This window comes from Aulostomus chinensis, chromosome 20, assembly GCF_037954235.1.
Source record: "Aulostomus chinensis isolate RoL2024-O1b breed Wild chromosome 20, RoL_Achi_v1.0, whole genome shotgun sequence".
Taxonomy (NCBI): domain Eukaryota; kingdom Metazoa; phylum Chordata; class Actinopteri; order Syngnathiformes; family Aulostomidae; genus Aulostomus; species Aulostomus chinensis.
In genome coordinates this window covers 4,945,893-4,965,816 of record NC_141339.1, presented here as the reverse complement: position 1 = coordinate 4,965,816, position 19,924 = coordinate 4,945,893, and the positions used below count along the sequence as shown (strand labels likewise).

The 19,924-nt window shown below is 43.0% G+C and overlaps 2 protein-coding genes across 7 annotated transcripts; both read right to left on the bottom strand.

Annotated features, from left to right (window-relative positions):
• On the bottom strand, window positions 1-10,514 carry traf3ip2a (TRAF3 interacting protein 2a). Of its 6 annotated transcripts, none has more exons than XR_015110681.1 (10): window positions 9,453-9,832; window positions 8,853-9,344; window positions 8,287-8,407; window positions 8,025-8,197; window positions 7,862-7,950; window positions 7,723-7,791; window positions 7,546-7,650; window positions 7,164-7,238; window positions 4,820-5,038; window positions 1-646 (listed from the first exon to the last, which is right to left on the bottom strand). XR_015110681.1 is itself a non-coding variant. In XM_086190116.1 (10 exons), the coding sequence occupies exons 2-10, from the start codon at window positions 9,481-9,483 to the stop codon at window positions 4,892-4,894; spliced, it is 1,302 nt and encodes a 433-aa protein (XP_086046242.1). In that variant the 5' UTR covers window positions 9,484-9,534; window positions 10,231-10,514; the 3' UTR covers window positions 753-4,891. The 6 variants fall into 6 exon arrangements, 5 of the variants coding, with proteins under 5 accessions (XP_086046242.1, XP_086046244.1, XP_086046241.1 ...); XM_086190116.1 differs by lacking the exon at window positions 1-646 and adding an exon at window positions 10,231-10,514 and having other exon boundaries at window positions 753-5,038; window positions 9,453-9,534; XM_086190118.1 differs by lacking the exon at window positions 1-646 and adding an exon at window positions 10,231-10,514 and having other exon boundaries at window positions 753-5,038; window positions 9,453-9,495.
• Window positions 10,515-13,159: 2,645 nt separating this feature from the next.
• On the bottom strand, window positions 13,160-16,045 carry LOC147242312 (putative G protein-coupled receptor 139). The gene is made up of 3 exons (XM_086190498.1): window positions 15,883-16,045; window positions 15,267-15,413; window positions 13,160-14,169 (listed from the first exon to the last, which is right to left on the bottom strand). Exons 2-3 carry the CDS (start codon window positions 15,343-15,345, stop codon window positions 13,160-13,162), a joined length of 1,089 nt encoding a protein of 362 aa, XP_086046624.1. The 5' UTR covers window positions 15,346-15,413; window positions 15,883-16,045.
• Between the last annotated feature and the right edge of the window lie 3,879 nt (window positions 16,046-19,924).

The window sequence follows — 19,924 nt, the reverse complement described above, 5'->3', positions numbered from 1 at the left end:
AAAGGGAGTGGAAACATTATCGTTTCATTTGTTCTGATGCAGTAGGGGAATCTTCACAAAGTTTTAAAATAACATCCTTACAGGACTTTTATTTTGTTATTTGATGGAACTCAACTTGACAACTGAACACAGTCTTATGGAGCATTACATTCTATCAGGCTTGACAGCATTTCACCTCATTTGCCACTGCATCATCAAAATATGGACTAGAATTTGAGAGCATCACTTTCCCATTGGTTCTTTGAAGCAGTTTTCTTATTTGTTGAAATATTTTCTGCTGTTGAATGAAAGAACAAAATAATGCTTAAATTATCCAAAATACAGGTGGCACGGTGGTGCAGTGGTCAGCACTGTCGCCTCTCAGCAAGAAGGTTCCGGGTGGAGCACAGGATCTTTCTGTGTGGAGTCTGCATGTTCTCCCTGTGCCTGTGTGGGTTCTCTCTGGTACTCCGGCTTCCTCCCACAGTCCAAAGACATCAAGAGGGGACCAGGTTAATCCAGATTCTAAATTGACTGTAGGTGTGGCTGTGAGTGTGAATGGTTCTCTGTCTCTATGTGTTGGCTCTGCGATGGAATGGGGACCTGTCCAGGGTGAACCCCACCTCTCGCTCGAAGGCCGCTGGGATAGGCTCCACCCCCCGCGACCCTTAACAGGAATAAGCGGAAGAAAATGGATGGATGGATGGAAATTATTCAAAATGCAACAAAAGGATGTCATGCAATGATTAGTAAATAAGTAATTGTAGAAATATAACAGTAATACTTCAGACTTGTCCAATGTTTCATTGAGACCAGCTTGAATTCCACAGACCAGGTCATTAATATTATATTAATAGAAAAGAAATACAGTTTAATCACTATGAAGTCACCACAAATGCACACTGACAGGCCGTAGACTCTTTAATATTTATTCATTATTTCATTTACAAGGGTTTGAGTGAATTTAATGGAGCCAAGAATGAACTTAGGCACAATTATTAATGCAGAAAGAGTTCAGATGTTAGTAGCCACCACACAGCCCTGACAGAGCTTTCGTATTTATGAATAACAAGTTCATAGGGAACGGTTTTGATACATTGTCTGTACACAAATGTAAAAACAAGAAGTCATAATTTGCAGGAGGGTCATAAACTACGACTGTGTTTGGAGCAGTTAGTATATAGCACATAAAGTTTGAGTATGTGGTATTTGATATATTAGGAGATGATTATGAACAGCCTACTGGAAGAGTGATGTGAAGTCTTCCATCTGTCTTTACCTGGCAGCTGCTCCCACCATTGAGATCAATTTAATTTCTCAAAATATAATCCAACTGTCAAATCAATACAGTACGTTACAGATGAGTTAAAAAAAACAACAAAAAAACTTTTTTTGGTGGCTCGTTGAGCATCTGGCAGTATTTCCTGACATGGTCACAGCTCTGCTCATCTTTGGAATTTTTCTACTCAGGCTCACTGAGTCTAGTTATTTATGTAAAGATTATATATTCACATGAATGAGAATGTCTCCCAAACTCTCATTGTCTCTTGATAACAGCTAAAATGCTTTGGTCAAGTACAAGTATTAACAGATGCTTTGTGGAATCTTCTTGAACCTCAAAACTGCATTTTATTCTGTAACACTTTAAAAAAAAAAAAGAAAAGAAAGAAAAGCTTCACTCATGGGCCTTTTTACATCCTACACATCCTCAGGCTGCTCAGTATTCCACTCAGAGTCCCATAATGGCCTGTGTCAGATGGCCGTCCTGGGTGTACTGAGCTCACTGCTCTCTCCTCAGCACTGACAGAGCCATAGCCCCCCGACAAACAGCTGGTCGGGCCTGGTTCATGGCGGGGACATTACAGTTGACTTCCCAGTGATGAAAAGTGTTTCATTAGCATTTCACCAAGACTTAACCTCTGTCCAATCTAAACCAATCAGCAGGCTTCTGCTACCTTTACCAGTAGCATGTTTAAATCTTTCAGCCCCCGAGGGACACATCTAACATCAAACACATTCAGAAATATTATATATGCATTATTTATTGCAGTATAGGTGCTTATCTAAAGTGCTTTACAGCACAGTAAGAGCATAGATTTTTCAGTATGGATTGTCCCAGTGGGAGCCAAGCCTCAAACTGTGATGAAGAAAGTGCCACTTTCTCACTTCTATCAATACAAGCCACCAGCGCCGAGTGAGGGCCTTCTTCTTAGTGACGGCAATGGAAGGAAAATAATAGAGGTACATGCTAGTACGTCACAGCATGATAACTGTTGCTGGTACAATGTTTACCATCAGCCTTGTTATTTAACATGAAAACTGGCGAATTCTTTGCACCACGTACGGCTGAGTGGATGAGAACTTTGTGATGGCATGACAGGACAGGTTGGTGGCACTGCTGTAATCTGCATTTGACCGTCTCTTAATTTAACTGAAGAGCACTACCGTTTGACTTGTGGATCATACGCTCTCTGTGTTGCACTTTTATAATGGTACTTTTTTTTACTCAGGTGCAAAAAGACATCAAAAACATTCAAAGCACAAGTGTCTTTTGCATCGCGCAACAGTTTATAACTACTCTTCACTCCAGAGGTTATCAATACTCTTATTTTCTCAAAACTAGACAGACGTTTATTTCTGTCTTGCTGCTGTATGCACAAGTAATGTTTGTTATAAATATCCTCAAGTTTGAAGAGTGACACCACTTAATATTTGTGATGTAGCATTTTTCATACACGTCATTTCTTTGATGCTGTGCTTATTTTGTAGGGACGGAATCCAGTTCAACTTGTTAATTGAAGTTCCACTTCAAAAATACTTTTCACTTCAATAGATACCAGCGCCTGGTTGCATTGAATATTGGCAAGTTTGTTTTGAGACGTTAAACCTTGCCAGGATAATTTGATTTATGCCTGGACCTTCATTCATTTCTACACATGCTACAAGTTTTAATAGTAGCCTAAACTTAGGAACATGGTGGTAAATATATGATTTGACTCGCTTTCCCTTGTGTTTTTAAGATAAAGAAAACATGAATTTTTCACACTAACAATATGTACATGTACAGTACAGTATCATAGAAACTTGTTTTTACATTACATCTGATCAGCAAATATGAGCCATTTCAGTAATGTTAATATCAACGCATCACTACCTAATAATGTAAACATTTAATTGAAAAACAGAAGGATATAATTGTGTGAGTGGTTTTCTCACGAATAAAGGTTGTTTTTTTGTCTCCTTAAGACCAGTTCAGCAGGATGCTGGCTGTCAAGGATTTACCATCAGAGTTGTTAATAAAGCCACAAGAGAATTCAAATTATATTTACGAGGTGGAGGCTGCGTGGAGCAGGAATCCAGCCCTTTGTAGGATTATACTGTATGTGCCTGGTTGCTTTGGACTCTCCAGATAAGGCCGAGTCAAGTGTCACACAAGTCCCAGAACAATAAACAAGAGGATTTATTATATTGGCAGGCCTCGTGTTTACGGAAAGCACCCTCATGCAGGAGCTGATAAAAGCCAGGACATTAGCGCAGCACACTGATGTGAGCAAATCATTGTTTGTTAGCTTTTGTGAACAAGCTGACAGGCCTGAGTGTCGGACTGGTGGACAGGGTGTTTCCTTCCACGTTTTCAAATGAGTGCTCCTTGTTTCTAACACAGTTGTCATCGAGAGTACTAAGATATCCTAATCAGTTTGTTGTGATGTAGTGTTTATTCTAAATCAATTACTAAAATTAATCCAGTACTTATGTCAGGTGCATATCAGAGGCATGGAGAGCTAACTGGTGCTGAAGTGATTTCATTATTTGGGACATACTGCCACCATCTGGTGAATCATGAGCTCTACAAAATAGCATGGCGTACCATGTAGAGCAGCTTTTACAGTGTTACATAAGAATGACCTACAAAGACAGTAGCATGGCTCTGTGGACGTCTGTCAGTCTGCTCCTCCATTGTTTGGGTTGATTATTTTAAATATGAATGACTAGCACATGAATTTGCACATCGATTTTCTATGGACACTACCAAACAATGGAACCTTGTGTATTTTGCAGTCCCCCCTGTAATCCCTTGACTTTTCCTTCAGCACTGTTACCAGAGCAGAATTTCAACCTGACAGACACTTCAGTCTGTTGTTAAGTTCGTTGAGGTTGAGGTTTGTTTAACTCAACGCAGGGTTGAAGAAGACATTTAACTTTTGGGCAAACTAAGGACTGCCTATAACAATAGGCCTGTATTTTGCATTTTTATTTATTTGCCAGGAAATATTATTTTGACATTCATGGTGGGAAAATAGCTTTTGGTTGAATTTGAATCTCTTCAAAATTCTCAAATAAGGCTTTTTTTGGGACATTTTCATTGATTTGTACAAATATAGTACAAGGACAATCATCCATTAATGTTTAGGATTTTGTTTTATACACAAAGAAAGTGATAAATGTAATAACCAACTTTGTCTTTCGTGTAGCATCCAACCACCATGTCACACTATCAGATAGAAGCCAATTAAGCATTATTTTCAGAGTAAATTAAAACTAAATTATTGGCATTCTCTCTCTCTCTCTCTCTCGCTCTCTCTCTTTTTTAAATGTAATAATATATTAATATCTGAATATTCTGATTTCACACTTTGGCTACCAATTAAATCTACCTTATGGTACCTTTTAGTGATTTTATTTTATGTCAAAGGGTGTCATCTGTAGTGTAACCTAGCTGGTGATCAACTCTTAAAATAACAGAAACACTTTAAAATTGATTTACGAATCAGAAGAAGAAACAGGAAATTTGTGTAAGGAAACAAAAAGACAGAGCTGAAATCCTTGAAAATCAACATACCGTGATAAGAATCTTTGTGAACAAAGTTATACCCATCACATATTGGGTTTTGACCAAATTTGCTTGTTTTCCTCAGAGAGGGCGAACAGTGAGGGTGAGGCCAGCTACTGGAGGTGGAATGATGTAGCGCTCCTCCCTAAGCAGGCGCAGCAGCAGGTCCTGGGTGTCTTGGGGCCAGCGGTAGATCCGAGTGCTCCGGAGCCAGCTAGGGATGTGCATCTGTGACAGGAACACAGCAGAGTGACTCGGTGGGTTAACTGACTGCACCACAAGTACTCTGAACACTGGATACGACATTCTGCTGCAGTAAAGCTTTACGCTAACGCCACTTAGTGTCATGGACCATTTAGCTCAATCTTTATCTTTTTATGCTGCATTTCCATGCTCTATTTGTAATGAATATCTTAAAAAAAACTTTGTAAAGTTATTCTATATTTATAACGTTGGCATATACCTAAATTCTTACACTTTAATCTTCACTTCCTGCTTGTATTAACCTCTAAAACCCAAGACCCAAAAACAAGGATTAAGTATGATTCAACCTCTTAACTTGCATTTATTTAGTCTCTTTAAAATGGGTTTTATATGACTGTAAACAATTTGGGGGGATGTTATACGTACATATTCAGGAAGATACACACCACACTTCAGGGAGTGCATTATATCTGTTTATATTTAATCACTATCCATAGTGACAGTTGTTTTCTACACATGGCAGTGATTCTTTGCTTAACCCCCAGACCCCATCCCTTTATCCGACCCATGGACCCAAACTAATATAAGTGAACCACTCGTTTCCTGCTTGAATTAAAAATAAATTCTGGATTATTAAAACAGACCAAAAACAAAAAAGTGCTATCAATGCATTGCATCCATCCGTGTATCCATCCACCCCTCTATCGTCTACCAGCAGTCATCGGGCAAGACAGCCAGGGAAATATATTTTAACTGGATCAGAAGTGATTATAAATATTAATTTGGAGGATAAAGATAACCCTAATATTAATATTTTAATTCAATGGGGAGATAATACCCTTAAGCTTAAACAATGTTCATGTTAAAAAAAAAATTAAATAATTTTAAAAACACTTTAACAGCTGTATGTTAGAATAAAAGAATAGAATAAATAACCTGAATCTATTCTTAGTGAAAAGTATCATACTCATGTTAACACACGGTGGCTCATGTTTTCACTAATGCGTCTGTCATTAATGTTTATGCCTTTAGTTGTTTAGTTTTGTTGAACAAAATAAAATCCAGTTAAGAATTGACTGACTCCCTTACAATCCTATTAAAGAATAAGAGTCACAGGGGAAACGTAATGGCCTCTTGTAAGATGATGACGATAGGATGACTCAAAGTGTTGAGGGAGCATCTGTACTCAAGAAATACGTCTTTGGCTACGTAGTTATCATCATGTTGACAGTTGCTGATCAGGTAGTAAGGGTTGTTTAATCGTCTCCCTCTTAGCTTAACGTCCATTCATCCATCCATTTTCCTCCACTCATCTGGGGTCAGGATGCAGGGGCAGCAGCCTAAGCAGGGAGACCCACACTTCCCTCTCCCCAGCTACTCGTCCAGCTCTTCATGGGGGATCCAAAGGCGTTCCCAGGCCAGCTAAGAGACATAGTCTCTCCAACATGTCCGGGGTCTTCTTTGAGGCCTCCTGCCATTTGAGGGTGTCCTGAACACCTCCCCAGGCAGATGTCTGGGAGGCATCCTGACCAGATGCAGGAGCCACCTCATCTGACTCCTCTCGATGTGAAGGAGGAGCAGCTCTACTCCGAGCTCCACCCTGATGGCAGAGCTTCTCACCCTGTCTCTAAGGAAGAGCCCAGACATCCTGTGGAGGAAACTCATTTCGGCCGCTTGTACCCGTGATCTCATCCTTTCAGTCATCACCCAAAGCTCATGACCATAGGTGAGGGTAGGAAAGTAGATCAACCAGTAAATTGACTGCTTTGCCTTTCTGCTCAGCTCCATCTTCACCACGACGGACCGATGCAGAGTCCGCATCACTGTAGATGCTGCACCAATCCACCTCTCGTTCTCACGATCCATCTTTCCCTCACTCGCAAACAAGACCTCAAGGTACTTGAACTCCTCCACTTGAGGCAGGGTCTCATCCCCGTCTTGGGTGACCCTAAAAGGGACATAAAAGCCCCTGACAACTTAGCTCCTGGAACCATTGGGACACGCAAACTCCTCCACCGCGATCAGGTGAGAGCTCAAGGAGGATGTTACATTAGTCAGACTTAGCCACCTATCCATGTCTGCTTGAGACCTGCGACAAAAAACTCTTTCTGGGGTTTGTGTAAATAAGCTGATCATTGCTTGTACTCACCCTGGTCGCATTGGGAAACAACACAGGTACAAGTCTAAAGTTCAGGCAGCCTTGTTGGATGAACTCGTTCTGGATCTGCATCACAGGGAGATTTAAAATAAATCCACTGCTACTGTGATCGTCATGGCTCATTTCTATTAGGGTTTACTTGCATTTGAAGTTAATGCAAATTAATTTAGATCATCTAAAGCATTCAGCATGACCACAATGACCACAGGGCTGCCACAAAGCTGGTGAACAAATGATCGCGTTCTGATATTTGGCATCAATTTCGTATTCATGTGCTTGCTGACACTGCTCATGTTTTCAAGTCTCAACAGGCTCATTGTCATGCCTCTACTAGCACACGAAAGAATGAGTCCAACACGATTAGCTCTGTTACCTGATTGTGGATGTAATTGGTGTGAAGTCCGTGCTCGTCGTCGCCGTTTCCCTCCACATCCTCCTTGTACTTGGGGCTGATGACCACGATGATGAGGACTGATTTCTGTATAGTATCACACTACAGCAATCAGCAAACCGGATTATCTCTCTGCTCTGACTCATCAGTTCGACTTACATCATTCAAAAATCTGTCCATCCATTTAGTGATGCCCATTCTTCGGATCGGGTTATCAAAGATGTCGATCTGCCAGGAGGAAGTGTTTATATAGAAAGTTCTTGAGAAGAAAAGATGTTGGAGAGCTAGAAGGACTTACCGCTGGTTTGAATCCCTGATCTGTGAGAAATCTGGTGAAGGGAAACATTTCTTTGGCTGTATCCACTGAATATGTGATGAAAACGTTCCCTGTGATGAAACAGACCATTAACTCAAGTGCAGTTCTTCCGGCTAGGATGTGGGCGAACATGGATTTGACCTACTGCACTCCTCTGGGAGACTGATGGTCCTCCTGGTTTCCCCTGTGACTGGTCCTGGATCTGCCTGGATACTGACTTCATGTATTACATTCCTGGGGAGCACCACACGCTGAGACGCAGGGGTGTTTGTGGCATTTGGAGCACCTTGAAACTGCAAATTATTTTCAGGGTAGTTCCTGTGGAGAGTAACGATGATGCCTGACATGTTTGAAAAAGTATGGGATTCAGCTCGGAAAATGTTAAAGCGCTGGTATCTTCCTCGTACCTCCACTGCTGGTTAGGCTGAGGCATTTGGTGGGCATTCCTCGGGTCATCTTGCTTATAATTGTGACAGGGTGGATTTGCTGGGCGGTGACACACACACCTCCTCTGCGCTGGACAGCAGCCTGCACGGTGACATGGAGGAGCAGACCTATAATACCTTATCTGGGCAGATCCATTCATTCATTATGTTTCCTCCCACGTAGCAATACAATCACTGACCCCAGAACAGGAATGAACAAGAGAATCAGAATCACAAATACTTCAATGATCCTCAGAAAGCAGGATGAAGTTTCTTAACCTTTTCTAATCTGAGGCCCAACAAGTTTTACTTACATCAAGCCCTTACAGAATCGCTTTGGCTACTCTGTTAAATGATCTGTTTGAAACATAGGGATAAAATGGTTTTCATCCCACATCCCAACCCTAACCCTAATTTGAACCTGTTTTTTAGACAATTTCAGAATTATCGGCCAATAAATTAAAAATGTGTTCAAAAAGGCATTCCAATAAAAATCAAGGGACTGTGTTCTTGTAAAAAAGAGGGGCACACACACAAGCCTAACTTACGGTGGCCAGTCATAGGGGCTGCTGGGTGACGTGATGGGAGATTGTGAGTGAAGTCAGACTTGAGCGGGAGAGGGTGGCTCAAGGATTCAGCCTCCTCCACAAGACACTCCTGGGGCCAGTTTGAAAAGCCAGAGAAGCTCCTGCTGTAGTCAACCACGTGGCTCTGTAAATGTAAGACCGGAAGGTTTCCAGGGAGCAGATTGACTGCAACAGGAGGGGGGGACATCTGTCTCATGTGCGTGTTGGGGATGAGGGGGCGTTCAGGGGAGGCTTGATAGGCTGTTCTGTTTTCAAGCTGGAAGTGGACGTCGGGGCATCTCAGCCGGTTGACACAGCGGTCTATCTCCCCTGTTTGCTCACGTCCATTATCCTGCAGCCTTGTCTTTGTAGGTATGTTACACTCCTGGCAAAAGGGGGGCCAGGCCAAATCCAGACTGGCACATGTCATGCTCTCATCCATCTCCACAGGACCACACTGATGAGGACAGGATCCTGGCAGCAAACATCAGCAAAACAGGCTTGTGCTTTATGCCAGCAGACACGTTTAAAGCCTGGATCGATGTATGAGTGCCGCGTGTGTGACAAGGTTTTGTTTCTTACCTTTGAATGACTCCATTTTGTCACTGCACATAAAATCTGCTGTCTGTGGCACAAGTTGAAAAGAAACTCACGCGTAAAGTGCCTGCATTAAAAGAACTCTAGTCTCAGATTATAAAGTACTGCAGCGAACAATACAATAAGTAAGGAGTGTGAATAACTCAGAGGAACAGTTTTCACATGACTCACATGACAGGTATGCAACTCTTCATGTACCTCTAAGGCTGAGTTGAGCCTAACGCAGTTCGAAAACTAGTACAAAGGTCAAGATTACTTATCTAAAGAAGAGAAAGCCTGAAAAACGATCTCATGATTTAGTTTGTTTCAGCTTTTCAATGCCGGTATATTCAGATAAACAGAATAAAGCACCACTCATACCCTGACGTTTCACTGCTGATCCGTCAGCGACAGCGAAAACCTGTTCTGAGGTAAACAGGAAATACTCCCAGAGCGGATCCCTCTCAGTTTCATGTGACGTCCAGTGAAATATTTATGCAAATAATCAGGAAGATTAAGTCTCCGATCTGCCAATCGGGGTTTTACTTTAGCAGGATAAACAGCCAGTCACTTTCACGACCATCCAACCCTCACGAAAGAAATGTGACCTTACACCAAAACCCTCACAGGAGGAGCGCGTATACGGGTCAGAGCCGGTAAAAGAAGATGACGAGGAGCAGAAGCCTAAATTGGATTTTTCGAATTAAAAACTCTTATATTTGCGAGCGTCATATGTGTGGGAAGTGTCATTTTTCCGATTTTGACATTGAAACCTTCACGTCACCTGATCCCAGTTGATCCAGACAGCCCTTGCAGTCCGACGCAGCGCTCTACCGTCACCCGTCCCCGCGTCATCGCACCCTTGAACCAGCACTGCTGTAGTTTAGCGTGAGATTAATATATATGCTAATTAAATGTAAATAGGAGTTGATCAGAGGGCGGCACGGTGGTGCAGAGGTCAGCACTGTCGCCTCATAGCAAGAAGGTTCCGGGTTTGAGTCCAGGCTTGGGCACGGGATCTTTCTGTGTGAGTCTGCATGTTCTCCCTGTTCCTGTGTGGGTTCTCTCAGGTACTCCAGCTTCCTCCCACAGTCCAAAGACATCAAGAGGGGACGAGGCTGATTGATACTCTAAATTGACCGTAGGTGTGGCTGTGAGTGTGAATGGTTGTTTGTCTATATGTGTTGGCCCTGAGATGGACTGGTGACCCCTCCAGGGTGAACCTCCAGCCCCTCCCCGTGACCGTGAACAGGATAAGCGGAAGAAAATGGATGGAAGAGTTGATCAGCGGGGAAGTGGCTTCTTCTTCCAGTTACTTTGTCCCTCTGATCACTAAAAACTATATTTTATTTTTTTATTAGTCTATTTTTCAAGTGTATGTGTCAACAACTCCATCAGGTCTCCTGTGCTACACCGTCAGGTCAAACTGAATTGAAAACGCGGACGTCAGACTGACGTGAGATTCGATCGAAGCCTCCGCGAACGTCCGAACTGATTTCAGGTCTTCCATGAGGGCCGACGTATCTACAGCAACCCCGGGAAAGCCTGTGTTCCTCTTCCAAAACTGACAAACTACGTGATTCACTTCCTGGATTAAAAACAACAACAACAACAACAACAACAAAAACGAAACAAACAAACAAAACCTTCGAAAACTTCATTTATTTCACAAATTTGCGAGTTTCAAAGTTAAGTATTCGGAGTTTAAAACTTGAAAGTCCTCCCCCCCCCCCCATTGCGGCTCCTCTTTTTCATACAGTGGCCTTAATACTACAGTTTATGAGTACATTAACAAGATGGCAATGAAATGATTTCACTTTATTTGATGAAACCTTCATACATTATACATTTTAATATAAGCCATTGCCCTTTCAAATAATCTTAACTACACAACTGTAAAAAGTGCATAACAAAGGAATACAGTCGAAACTGTGACTCTGTCATTCCTGTTGTTTGAATAGTTCAGTTCAGTAGTTCATAAAGTAATCCAGTGTTCAAGCTCAGTCTATGGTTGAGTCACAGTCACGTTTGGAGTCAGTTTTATTTGGCGCTATGGTTCCATTCTCGGAGCAGCAAAGACCCTCATAAGGAACACAAATGAGTTGGCTAGCATGCTCATGTTTAGCAGGGGCAATTGTCACGAACCAGATTGGATGGCCATTTCTTACAACGTCCAAATAGAATCACTGCGTACTGTAGATTATAAAGCAATTCATAGGAGGGCTTTAGACCGTTCCTCTGCATGGAGGGACTGTTATTTCTTAGGTAGTGAGTGACCTGGACAGCGCTGTGTGCTGTGGTGAGTTGGGTGTGATGTGATCTATTTGAACCTGATGCTGTGTTTGACATGGCTACTGCCCAATAGGTGTTGAGCTGATCTTTAGTGATCTCAGCACGGGAGACCTGTTGGAACTCGAACTTTGTTCGTCTTTGTGTACGTTTGTTCAGCTTTTCCATCCTAAATTATCGACCTCTGGGATGATCCAAAGTATGAAATGATTTTATCTCCTGGGAGACCAGGAAGAAGCCAAGATAGCAGAAATTTCCCTCTGCATGTGGATCCAACTTTTTTTTTTTGGGGGGTTCACTTAGTTGATGGAGTGATAGCGAAATTAACTCTAATTAATTTCTCCCTCTTTATCTCTGTCCCTCTCTTTCCTTCTGCATATCTGTCTTCCTCCATTATCTGTCTTTGTCTCTGCCCCGCTCTCCTGCTCTCTTTCCCCCCAACCGGTCAAAGCAGAGGGCCGTCCCCACTGATCCTGGATCTGCTCGATATTCCTGCCTGTTAAAAGGAAGGTTTTCGTTGCCGCTGTTGCAGGATGTGGGTTGGGTGCAGATTCATTGAAGGAGTGAGGTACTGGACCTGCTCTGCTAGTAAAGAGTCAGGAGAGAACTTTTGTTGTGATTTGGTGCTACACAAATGAAACTGACTTGACTTCCCTGAGTGCGTCTGTGCTAATGTGCACTATAACACTCCAGAGTAGAGTACTGCTGGGGCTAACGCAGCATTAGGTAAGGAGACATTACACTAAAAAACACAAATTTCAGCCTCAAGGTGGCAGCAGAGGAAAATTCAGAGGTTTAATTCTCATGCCATGATTTTTATACTCACATCCATCAAAAATACACCAGTGTTTAACATTCACTCTCAAAATCCTGCTCCTCCTCTTCTGATTGGTTCTGACTCAGACAGGTAAAGTCGGGATGCAGGCAGGTGTTCTCGGGACAAACACGCTGTCGGCCTATAACCGTTTCCTCTTGGGCTAGAAAACTTAATTCCCTATCACCTAATATGTCGTCGAACTTGCTCTAATGTGGCTGCATGGGTTGACACCAACTCGCCTCACACCCATGAGAGTAGCAGAAACCGGCTTTGGTGGGAGTCCATCAGCTAAAGGGAGAATGCTGTCCACTTTAGGGCTTGTTGTGCTGCGTCTGAGCTAGCATTCATATTAGCGATGGTTGTCATCTGTGGCTGTAATTTGGGCACACAGCAGGAGCGTTCAACTTTCAGGGTTTATTACCTCTGGATTATTTGGTGGACGACCACCATTGCCAGCCCTATGAATGGATTTTAGATATAATAATCCAAGTTCAATGTCCATTTTTGCACATTTATCACACCGGAAAACACCAAGTGCACTTGAGTTTTCCAGGGTAACGACACACTTTCAGTACATTTGCGAGTCTGATATTTATCCAATTGCTTTCTACTCAGTTTGTTTGAGATTGGTCAGCACCACAGTCACGTGATCAGCTGATGGCGAAGCTCTATGATCAGAAACTGAGAAGACTTTCATGGTGGTTTGGGTGATGACAGAGCCCAGTTTACGTGCCTTCAGTTTACAAGTCACCACGTGAAGTAGCTCCTGCCGGAACCCCCGGCTGACCATGCAGTAGAGCAGGAAGTTTGTGGTGGAGTTCAGGTTCTGGAGCATATTAGCCAAGTCGCCAGCGACATTGATAGGGATTCTGTAGTCGTTTCTGTTGAAGTTCTCCGTGTTGTACTTGGTCCTCAGGATGCAGTACGTAACAAAGCGAGGGAGGCTGAGCACGACGAAGGCCACAGAGACGGTGCCCAGCAGCAGGACAGTCCTCCTTAACATGCCCCTGCTGCTGCGACCATGCATAACGCGTCGCTCCTCCTTGGTGAAGAGGTTACTGGCACGGCACAGGTGACATCCAATGAGGTAATTGAAGATAATGACGAGCACAATGGGGATTCCTCCTGAGAGGAAGGTGGTTATCCACACTATAACTGTAGAGTAGGTCTCATCACGGTAATGACACCTTGGTAGGGTCACATTTTCCCCGCCCACTGTTAAATTAAGAGGCGTGACAATGTTAATCCAGCCAAGAGGCACAGAGGCCAGATGAGACACCAGGATGATGAAGACACAGGTTAGTTTGGTGACGCAAGCCTGTGAGAAGTGTTGCTTGGCCGCTGTGCTGCGAAGGATGAGGTAGCGCTCGATGGTGAACACCACCACGATCCAGGAGGAACTGTAGAGAGATCCGTACTGCAGAAATCCCAGGATGCCACACCAGGGGTCAGAGTGCCAGAAGGGCTGCGGCACCCAGAAAGTGAGCGTCAGGTCAATAAGGATGACCCACACCAAGTAGAAGGTGTCCACGATAGCAAGACAGCTCAGGTAAATGATGGCTGTGTCAGACATTCCACATTTACGGAAGCAGATCATGTAGAAAGTAAAGAGGTTGGCTGCAAGGAAAGACAAACACAAGTTCACCTACACGATATAATAAGGCGATGATGGTTTACTTAACAGTCAGTGCAGTTCAAACTCAATACACATCCTACACTTGCGCCAATGGAAATAAAAGAATTCCATAAGCTAGGCTGCGGTGGACACAGCTGCAGCTAAAACAAGATGCAAAAGTGAGAGTCTGGAATCAGCGTCAAACGTTTTTATCAGGTTGGCACCTGAAATTCAGGTTGAAAGCCTTTGTCAAGCATTCAGTCGAGGGAAGAAGTCTTATATCTGAGAAAAGTTAATCAGTGAATGAGGAGAACTTAATCGATCCATCAAATTTTATTTGCAGATGCCTGCAGCCTGAAAACACACATCAGGAAGCCCTCAACTGGGTTTACAATCTGTACAGGAACAAATATATAACTGCAGTGGTTCATAAATTAAGATTTATGTGTCATTATGATTCATGCCACCCCAAGTACGGTATCAAATCATGAAAATGCAATCAAGTGTTAAAGAAGGATATTTCATGAAGTCCCAAAAAAAGAGCCAGCCAGGATTACATGTGAGCAGGATTAAAAGATTTCTAAAGCAAAATCGCATTTTCTTTTGATTTCATGTTAAACACAACGTTAAAAAAAAAAAAAAATCCCAAGTTAACACTTATGGTCAACTGTTTGTAAAATGAGTCTGGTGTTGAAAAAATTGTGTTTTAAAATATTATTATTACTAAAATATTATCGCACTTTTCACGTCAGCTAGTCAGTGGAAGACCGCTTGAACCTTTCCCACGTCACTGCATCAGCAGCTCGCTGCTCCAAAAACGTGTTTATTACTGCAGTACTTCTCTCGACTGTGTGTCCATGCACGTTAAATGCGAAAGAGAATGTAGTTGATGGCAAGTTCCTGCAGTCTTCAAACTGCCACCTTGACGTCACAAAGAAAATGTACAATCCCAACCATGTACTTGGCACTTGGCTATGATTAATGTTTATCTTATATTAACTTATCAACAACATGAACATGAATTCGAATTTAGGATTGTTTCACATTGGCGCAAGCTGTGGTGGAAGAACCCATCCAGGCCGTAGAGCTCGGTACAGACCTGGAATACCCACGATGCACAAGAGAGGGTAATAGATCTTCTGAACTGTGACAAAGACGGCGACGCTGGCTTCCTTCATGGCTCATTCACTGCTAAGCAATTGCTCACATGCTAATAACTGCAATAAAGGTATTAGACAGCTGGAGGCTGGGAGGAGAGGAGAGGAGAGGAGAGGAGAGGAGAGGAGAGGAGAGGAGAGGAGAGGAGAGGAGAGGAGAGGAGAGGTTAGACTCTTACCCACAACCACGGGGGACGTGCGAGACTAATGAGAGATTCAGTTACCAAATCTCAAGGCTTTTTATTAAATATCAGTTGAATGATGCAGATGTAAAATCTTGAATCAGGAAGATCATGCAAATGTCATACAAACGCGTGGCTTACTTTGGAAAAATTAATTAATTGAACTTTAGAAATGGTTGTAAAATTTCAGTGGTCACTAGCTTGTAGGGTAGCACAAATTTATTTAGTTTGCTTTTATTTAACACATGCAGAACTCTACCCAGTACCAGTATTGATTGCTCATGTCCGTTACCTTTTCAGAAATGAAATTTTCCATCATTTATAATTGAATTATCAACCTTAACTGGGTGGAAATATTAGCTGAAATCAGACTTACCTGAGTATCTGTGTTCCTTACAACTGCAAAGGTGCCATGCAGAAGAGACTTCTCCACAAAGGTGTGGACACCAGTGAGTTCCGTCTCCACAGGGACGAGGCGATAGGTGATATGAGGGAAACAGCTTGAGAGAGCCGCTGCTCACTTCAAGCTTCAGGAAGAGGAGGTCACACCTCCTGACGTACAGCTGATATGACACCTTAAGGAGACGCTGGAAATACAGAATACAGCACAAAATATGTTTTTGAAGCTTTAACTGCAGGACCATCCACAGTAGCTTTTGCAGTTTATTATATTATGACATTAAATCTTTACAAAAATCACACCGCTAAGGAGACAGACATGTATTTATCCAATAATCAATCTTTCCAAAGGAAAAACAGGAAGGAACAAAAGCGGCTGAAGTTGTTGAAATGAGATTCTCGCAGCAGAAAGACTCATGACTCGTTTGATAGCATTAAGAGCCAGTGTGTTGAAAAGTTGGAGTTTGACACCTCTTACGTCACCCCTCCCTGGGAACACCGATGGCGGCCTGCTGGGTAATTCAAAAGTCATCCACATTTCTCAAAGTCTGGCTTCTAAAACCTCTCACACATCAAACTGTCATTAGCTAGGACCCCAAATGATCTGTTGTCCTACTATTAGTCAAACCTAAGGAGAAAACAAGTATTCCTTCTCACGTGATATTTCTGTAGGAGTCCAGAATGCTGCCAGTGGATGATGTCACTCATGGTTACCAACTTAGATAAGAGAGATAAAAAGAGCAACAAAAATGTGGGTGTGTTGTACGGATGTACGTTAGTCTGCCCTAAAGCCGACAGGTCAATGTCTGGGCTCCTCTTATGGTGATGGGATCAGGTCTAAAGATCTGTCTTCAATCTCAGGTATCATTCTTGTCCACCTGTGTGAATCAGAGAGGCTCAAACTTTTTCCCTTGGAGGCGTAAACTGAACCTTAAAGTTAGACTGTGGGCCAAATGCAAATATAGTTTTGTTAAAATGCCTCCTGTGTACGACTGTCTTTGCCTTCCTATTTTTCTCTATTAATTTGTGCCAGAGCTGACATCCTGCATAATGTCACCCTGCCAGCTGATCAAATTATGACAAAAAATATTGTAAAATCAACTCAGTAGACAAGGACACAAGGGCGAGGAAGGAGGAGCTGGTCGAACAACATCAACTGGGAACAGAGCTTTGGAAGATAAAGTCAATCTGACTAAGAAGTCATAGATGATTCACTAAAAAAGGAGGGAAAGTAGAGGGACAGAAAACAGACACAACTGGAAAGAGACACCAACAAAAATAAAATAAAAAGTCCACGATCAAACAAGTGACTTTAGAATTAAACCTGAAACTAATGCTGCATCTGGTTGAAGTCAGAGGACGAGTTCTCAGATGAAAATTTCAACTGGAAACCCCTGAAGTCAGAGCCCTCTTGCCACTTGGAATCTCTGAGATACACCATGAACCCGAAGATCATGATTCAAAATGGCTGCTCAGCACGTCAGTGGTTGGGACGCTTTGACAATCTACCATTTTTAGCCCCTTTAATTCTGATTATGTCACATTAAATCAGTTGTACAAGGTACTTTTCATGTTGGATTTGTAGACATGTTCCTATAAAATGTATATGTGCAGAATACCACAAATAATGTTGCTAACAACTACATTTGCTAACAGCTAAGATGTCAATTATGTTGTTGTTGTTTTTTTTTAAACTTTTCCCTACTTCTCTGCCTGGAACACGGTCAGCTGGGGTCCGACTTCATTACCAGGTCTGACTTTCGTGTTCCGAGGAAATCGAACACATCATATGTGGTCCAAAGTTGATCTTAAGAAATCTTAACGGGGTGTTACTGAATTTTGCTTTTAATAAGTGAAATATCCATCCATCCATTTTCTACCACTTATACTGCTAAGTGTCGTGGGGGGGGTGGGGGGGTGGGGGGGTGGGGGTGGAGCCTATCCCAGCAGCTTTCAGGCAAGAGGTGGGGTTCACCTTGGATGGGTCACCAGTCCATCACAGGACCAACACATTTTGTGGTGGTGGGTCTGTGGCTGCTCCTCGCGGGTCACTCACGCCGCTGTGCTCTAGCACTGAGGTGTCCCTCTAACAATCCTCTTGGAAAGCTGAATGAACAGCTTCAAGTTCAAGGTCATATCTCTACGGAAAAAAATTAGTACCTATAATAAAACTGTATGAAGGCAGTGAAAGATCTGCTTCTATAAAAAGCTGATTTCAGAGAGTAGTGGGAGCGAGTGGGTCCTCTTCTCTTCATTGATGGATTACTTCATCCAAGCCCTCTCAGCGTTCTGTTGAGCCGCTGCTCAGAAAGGTGAAGAACGTGCATGTTTCTTTATGAAGTCTCATTTAGAAGGGCAGGCATTACAGCTGATACATTTGGCAAAACATTCAAAAATGATGCCCAGAAACTGAGTACATTTGCCGATATATCACACAATCTGAACTCAGCAAGATGGTGAGCCACACCAGCTCGTGCGCTCTGGATCCAGCCCACTGCAGTTTCCTCCGAGGCGCTTTGACTCTCTGTTCTAGAGATTCTCAATACATCATTGGAAACTTGCTCAAGGACACTTAGACATAGTCATCAAGGGGCAATGAGGATTGAACCAGCTCAAAGGCCACTTCGCCCCCGAGCCACGATGCCCCCAACAAGAATAATAATAATAGTCTACATATTTAAAGAACATTTGCGTTAAGAATAAGATATTTTTTTACATCTGATAGGCCAAACGGAACCTTACGATGAGCAAAATTTGCCCGCGGGCCACACTTAAGGCAGCCTTGATATAAATGTTAATAACAGCAGGAGAATCATCTCCCCTCCTGAGGTCCTCAGTCCCCCCAGTGACCCCGCATTGACCTGAATAATAGAGAGGAAACAGTTTGAATCTCTTCTTCTCCATCAGCTCTCAATCCCCTGGGGGTTACATAAAGTCTGACGGGGAAAGAACGGGGAGTTGCTTCGCAAAGACGTTCAGTAACAAATGTAGCAAAAAAGATAAAACAGTAAAGTAGATCAGAGCACTCTGTACCGCCTTGTTCAAAGACAGCACAGCTTAAATAAATTAATACTCGTAACATTTTGTGTTTGCAGGGGTAAGGGGGCGATAGTTTCTCTTTTCCTTTCCCATAAACTTTCAGTGAACTGGTTTTCTTTGTTTCCCGACAGCCAGCTGATGTCTATTTGTGCAGTTTCACATGTTCTCCCTGTGTTTGTGTGGGTTCTCTCAGGGTGCTACGGCTTCCTCCCACACATCAAAAACATGCAAGTCGCTGTAAATGAATCGGCGACTCTAAATCATCTGCAGGTGAGGATGTGAGTGTGAACATTTGTCTGTGTGAGCCCTGCAATGGACAGGCAACCTGTCCAGGGTTGCCCAAGACAGCTGTGATAGGCTGAGACCCCCATGACCCTGAGGCACAGACGCGGATGGCTGGTTTTCATCGAGAGATAAGAAAAGCACATGTGATTAATTTGTTTGTGCTGTGAGGATGTCCCTGTGTGTTCCATGGGGCTTAACTCCTGGGAGGGTCCACTGTGTCTCAGCAGTTTTTGAGAAGTTCATCTGAGAGCTTCCCACCCTGCCAAGGTACTAAAGGATCTGTCTTGGAAACCAACTCATCTTTTTCTGTTTGTTTCTGCATTCCTCAAGAGCAATCACACTGAGAGACAAAAATTAACCCATCTATCCATCCATTTTCTCCTGCTTATCCTGTTAAGGGTGGTGGGGGGTGGAGCCTATCTCAGCAGCCTTCAGGTGAGAGGTGGGGTTCACCCTGGACAGATCGCCAGTCCATCGCAGGGCCAACACATAGAGACAGACAACCATTCACACTCACAGTCACACCTACGGTCAATTTAGAGTCTGGATTAACCTGGTCCCCTCTTGATGTCTTTGGACTGTGGGAGGAAGCTGGAGTACCGGAGAGAACCCACGCAGGAACAGGGAGAACATGCAGAGTCACACAGAAAGATCCCGCGCCCAAGCCTGGATTCAAGCCCGGAACCTTCTTGCTA